We start from the raw sequence: 6,000 nt of genomic DNA, 5'->3' as shown, positions 1-6,000 counted from the left end.
CAATCCAATCAATTTCAGGCTGAAGGCCTGAAACTTGGCTCAATTGCCTGGGAGATAGGGTTATACCACCACCACAAAAACTGTGAAAAGAAGACATTTATGTTGTGCTACATTTCTTATTAATAACCTTGTACTTTACAATGGCTCACAGTTTTAGGTTTGTATACTTGCAATGTAGTATTTTCTCTCTACATTTGTTTCACATTGTTTTACTTAATATAATATAAATAATTTGGTTAATAGATTCAACCTGCACATTTCAGCCACATTAATATATATAAGAATCTGTTAATGGTATAAATAATTCTTTAAATAAAATAAATCTGATATCTTACATAATACTGATAAAAAATTACCATTGATAATAATTTCGTAAGCCACCTTAACTTCTGGTGTAAGTAATACTGATGAATGGATGTGAAACTTGTTTTGATGATTTGTACTTATTTTTGCTGCTATAGAAAAACTGAATTATAATCAACCTTACCTCTGATAATGGTTTCAAAGTGGGGCTTTGCCTCCATGTATGGAAATAGAAAGTTTTATCTTGTCAGGTATTGTCTGCAAAAAAACCTCAACTCTGAGCGTTAGTGGTGGTGCAGCATAAGCTTTCTAGTTCAAGAGGTGGCTATCAAATGTTAACTACAGAAATGATTCAGTAAAATATCCCATCTAAGATTTTTTTTTATAAAACCTATTCTACTTTAAAACTTAGGTAAAAAAAATATGCAACAAATGGTTGCAGTTTCTGAATTCTTAATTTAGACCTGTGAGCCCTTGTCCCTTTAGAAATCTGCAAGGTTTCCATTTCCTAGAAACCCGAAATCAAGTCCAGTGCTTCCAGGCAAGGTTCATTCCAAACAGACAATATAAATGGACACTCAGTGGTGTGCAGTGTATGTCATAATTCAGTTAATACATTATCATGCCTTTTCTCTGCTGTTAAATACAAAAACAGCATCTTTTACATTATCATAGAAAAGCATTTAGGTTGTATTTTTATTTATCACTTTACACTTGTAGTCTCTGGTAGGTGTACTCCATAGAAACCAAAGAATTTTGTACACTATTTCTTTGTACAATAAAAGATAAAGTGTGCATTAGGTATGCTTGTACATGACAATATTGTACAATATTTACATTTTTGATATCACCATGAAATTCTGCATTTTCTATATACAACATGGAAAATTCTTCAGAAACATTTGGACTATTTCTTATAATCACAATTTTAGTATTATAGAAAAAGAGTTTCTCAGTAATCTCTTGACTATCACTCTCATCATTCAGGGATTCTGATTGGTTTTCCAGCATTCATTATCCTTCCTGATCAAAAAAAAAAAATATTGTATCACTGTTTCTTTTAGCACCCTGTGGCGGTGTTAACCATCTGCCATAGTATAAATATTGATATAACAGTGGCTATATCAATACTTATATACAGCTATATCTGTGCACATTCCTTTAATAAACACTGCGCATTGGTGGAGTAGTCCCTGTTATCTGGAGATCTTCCTCCTCTTGGGTTTGGGGGGTCTCATTTGTCTGTCTCCCTGTGGGATTTGGTGAACCTGGAAATAAAAGAGATGGGAAAAAAACAACAACAACAGAGATTGAAATCACAAACACCATACGATTTCTGATAAAGAAACAGGGTGGGGAACAGACTCTGGCCCTCATTTTCTATCACTGCTATCCTGAGGCATTTAAAATTTTTACCAAGGCCCAGATCACAGCGTGCCCACAGTCACTACAGAGGATGAGGAATCTTGGAAACTAACAAGCAGAGCAACACTCTGTGGACCCCCACAACTAGTGGAATACAGAGGACGAACTGGAAAAAAAAATCAATGTGGGAAATGGGACTTGCAGTTGCTACCCCCGCTGTCCATTTAAGACAAAAATAAGACGTTTCCCATCAGAGATTCCCTGGATCACTGATTTCACTGAAGTCTGGAAAAGTGGATAAATATATACTAAATATATTTTCTTCTTTATTTCATCACTGTACTTATTTTATAACTGCTAAGAAGGGTCAAAGATAATACAAACATGCTCACAACTCAGCCCAAGGAGGTTTACTTAGGAGAAGTATTGGATGGAAAACAGAATACCACTACCATCTGTTGGCTAATCTAAGCTTGTGTAGTCTGGGAAGAGCAATTCATACAACTCATCTTTATATACAAATGCAGAAACTAGCCGCATTTAGGGCTGTGTATCAGATCGAATGGGGTGGAGCAGCAGCAGCACTTGGTTCCCAGGTATCAGACAGCATGTATGGTTTTGAGGGGCAGAGGACAAGTGCAAGGGAGGTGATCAGGTGCCCCACGTTGTATTGTGGCTGTTGTGATACAGATAGGAGGAGGCAAGGTCAGGACCCAGGAAAGGCAGGATGCGCCCAAGGCAATGGTGTAGTAAATGCTTAACAACCAGCTCCCTGTGGAGGGACACAAGCCCACTGTAGCATATGGCAATCTCTGTGGTATAATCCATGTTTTCACTGCGGCCAATGTCAGGCTACCAATGGGATGTCACAGAACTCAGACTTAGGAAGAGATGTGCAGAATCAGCTCTCAAGATCCACTACAAGTTGGCTCAAATGCATGTTTTAAAGGTAATGTTTAGATAAAAGCAAAGGCCAATGCTATTCAGAGTCAACTACAGAAAACTTTAAAAAATATTATATTTCAAAAATAACACCTATGAGTTTCTCACACTGCTTCATCCTCCTAACCCTTCCGTATACATTCTTTAAAACCACTAGTCTCTGATAAAGAGCCAACTGAAACCTTTTTAAAATTAAGGAAAGAAGCCTTTATTCAAGACTGCAAACTAGTAACCTGTGGATCAAATGTGGCCTGGAAAGGGATTTTATTTAGCTATATGGTGTTTTAATATTTCAAAAATAGTTGGCAACACTAAAAAATGAGAAATTTTACTTCTAGACTTGTAGCGTCTCATGAAAAATGGGAAGATCTTGCAACACTGACACAATTCCTCACATGGCTCAGATGTGCTGCAGCATGGAAACAGGAGCTCCTTCTGGACAGAGCACAGCCCCCAAGTCGCCAGGGTCCCCAGCACTGCTGACTGCCTGCTGGCCACAAAGGCCAAATGTCCTGATACACAGGCTAGCGAGATATTGCCAAACCCACTTCTCTTCTTCCTGAGCAGGCACGGTGTACAGCACATTTACTAGTCCCCTTGAATTAAGAAGGCCACATGATGGTCTTTGGGTCAGGCCAGTGGAAAGTTAGCAGAAGTGATGAGCTCTCAGGTCTGGCCCACAAAACCTATCCTGGTGTCCTCTGTGTACACAGTCTTCTCTCCCCTGCTGGGCTGGATGCAAAGGATGTAATGGAGCACTCTAAGGCCCTAGGGAAGGGTGGACACTAGAAATAGAAAGAATCTGAGCCCCTGAATGATGGTGTGGAGCAAGCCCTTCCTCAGCCAGAAGGAGACCCAAGTGAGGAACCATTTTTATGGTGTTGAGCCTCTAAGACTGAGAGTTGGTACACAGCCTACCTTGACCAGTGCATCTTGGTTGGCATTCCTTAATCCACTGAAATTGCTCTTTTACTCATACCTGACCCCTTTTACTTAATGATATTATTTGCCTGGCCCTAGAAGGCGTTTGAGTTTATAATCTCTGCTCCAGAATTTTCCTATAATTCTACCAGGAAAGTTAACATCTCAGGGCCTCAGTTTACCCACTTTTGAAATGATGTGTGTCGGATCACAAAATCTCTAAAGTCCATACCAATCCCAACACTCTATGAACGTATAACTCATCTGTCATTCAATAGCCACTAGACGACTTGTTAGGATTCAGATAACCTTCTTAACACAGTGTCAAGTAAAAGTAAATTACCTTTCATTGCTGAGTAGCTTTCGATAATTCACATTTATTAGAGATTATCAAAATTATATTTTGAGCATTTACATTATCCAATATATAAATTAGAGAATGATGAGTAAACTTCTCACATTCAACACTATTATATGCACCATCCCAAAAAAATGTAAAGAAAAAGTAGACTCTACTTCTTTAAAACCAGTGGTTATAGTGGTAAATAATTTAACAACAGAATTTGGGGCCAAATATTTTATTTTTTTACGTAATAGTAGAAAGGAAATGAGAGGTCTATATACTCTTGATCTTGACCCTATGTTCAATTTCCCTTTTTGTTTTATGGGCAGAGTGAAATTTATATTACTGAATACTTAGGCAACACTAATGATCACTGCTCTTCTGGGAGTCAAATGTAAAAGCCGTGATTTGAACCTCAATATTTTGCTGCTCTCATTTTAAAAGAATGTTATATGGGGAAAAAAAGGTACTTATCTCAGGAAAAAAACATAGTTAATACCACTAGCTTATTTTTTCTTAAGTTATTTTTAATCTTTTCTGATATCAGTCTTTTTCTGAGCCTAGTAATTTAGTATTGCTATGTGAGTTGCTTGACAGTACTTAAGAGACTTTACCAAAAAGTATAATACAATTTATTTCCAAAGAAACATAATATAGTGGAAAAATAAATTAACTTACAGTCCCAGACATTTTGTCCAGTTCACTCATGGCCTCATGAATAGCAGCTTCTAAATGGTTATTTAGCTTTCCACTTCTGGAATTAATGAAAACAACACATCAGATTAATAAATTAAAGAAACAAAATCTCAATGTAATTCCCTAATCAGAGAACAGAAGTACTCATTCCACAAGAGAAAGTCAATTTATATTCACATCTGATAATTCAGATGATAAAACACTCTGGGATTCTCACGACTGAATACTAATGATAGAGTCACATAACTACAGAAAAAAAATTGAACACATGATTGGGGAAAACGGATTCTTTCCCCTTCCACATGTTTCTTCCGTAGTCTGATGATTTTGCAAGAAAGCTGGGCCATAGGTCTCTTTTCCCACAGATGTAGCTTGTCTTCTTAGAGTCCAGCCTGCTTTGCATTGCCTTTTGTTCTGGCTTGTCTCTTTTGCAGGCGGTCCGGCTGTGTGGCCAGAGGAAGGGCTCTGAACTTCAGGCTCTGGCCACTAGGGAGCTCCCTCTACCCTCTCTGGAGCGTCCTGGCTTCAGGAGTTGAGCAAGTGAAGGCTGAAATCCTGGTACACATTTATTCCAGGTGGGAAACAGTTCAACTCGCTACACCTGAGGCTCTGCCACATTTCCCCCACCCGCACAAACCAAAATGACATAACTATTTGAGCAAATAAAGAATGATGGACTCAGAGTGTCTATCACTCGTCTGACCTTTTCTCTCCACTCAGCATACCATCACATGTACTATAACACATGGAACATCTGCCATGATTGAAAGTTTTATCTAGGAAGCTGTTGAACTAATTACTAAAATCAGGCAAATCTACACTATCCATGTCTATAGTTATGTCCACTCTAATTTTTCCTTCTTGATGCATATAAATAATTACCCAATTATTCTGAGTACTAAGGTGATTCATTTCATTTATCTTGTCACAACAATTACCAGAAAAGCTGCAGAGGCAAACCTTTTCAAAATAGGCTGTTAGCATGGCTTTCCAAAGAATTAAGTCCTATCCCAGCATCTACATGGAGACTGGAAATTTGCAGTTGTAGAAGACTTTGGCTCACAGACCCATTTGGTTTGGCTCACATCATGTTTAGAAACATATTTGAGCTTTAGTGGAATGTTTTTATTATTTATTTATTTAAAATATTTATTTATTTATGTTTTTTTGTTTTTATAAATTTATTTATTTTACTTATTTATTTTTGGCTGCGTTGGGTCTTCATTGCTGCACGCAGGATTTCTCTAGTTGCGGTTAGCCCTTCGTTGCAGTGCGCGGGCTTCTCATTGTGGTGGCTTCTCTTGCTGTGGAGCACAGGCTCTAGGCGTGCGGGCTTCAGTAGTTGTGGTGCACGGGCTTAGTTGCTCCGTGGCATGTGGGATCTTCCCAGACCAGGGCTTGAAACCATGTCCCCTGCATTGGCAGGTGGA

At 38.3% G+C, this 6,000-nt stretch overlaps 1 protein-coding gene across 6 annotated transcripts in view; it reads right to left on the bottom strand.

The window, feature by feature from the left end:
* Positions 1–1,123: 1,123 nt before the first annotated feature.
* The window catches only part of MBD5 (methyl-CpG binding domain protein 5), a 187,339-nt gene continuing 182,462 nt past the window's right edge, over positions 1,124–6,000 (bottom strand). For 4 of the 6 annotated variants that reach the window (XM_060106166.1, XM_060106167.1, XM_060106168.1 and 1 more), the window contains 2 exons: positions 4,553–4,628; positions 1,124–1,571 (listed from right to left, as the gene is read on the bottom strand). In XM_060106166.1, the coding sequence (XP_059962149.1) occupies positions 1,500–1,571; positions 4,553–4,628 (148 nt within the window). In that variant the 3' untranslated portion in view covers positions 1,124–1,499. The remainder of the gene's footprint in view (positions 1,572–4,552; positions 4,629–6,000) is intronic. The other 2 variants (XM_060106170.1, XM_060106171.1) reach the window with 2 other exon arrangements.

This window comes from Mesoplodon densirostris, chromosome 8 (genome assembly GCF_025265405.1).
Source record: "Mesoplodon densirostris isolate mMesDen1 chromosome 8, mMesDen1 primary haplotype, whole genome shotgun sequence".
In the NCBI taxonomy this organism is placed as follows: Eukaryota; Metazoa; Chordata; class Mammalia; order Artiodactyla; family Ziphiidae; genus Mesoplodon; species Mesoplodon densirostris.
Note: the sequence above shows the minus strand (reverse complement) of the source record. Positions and strands in the feature narration are given on the sequence as shown.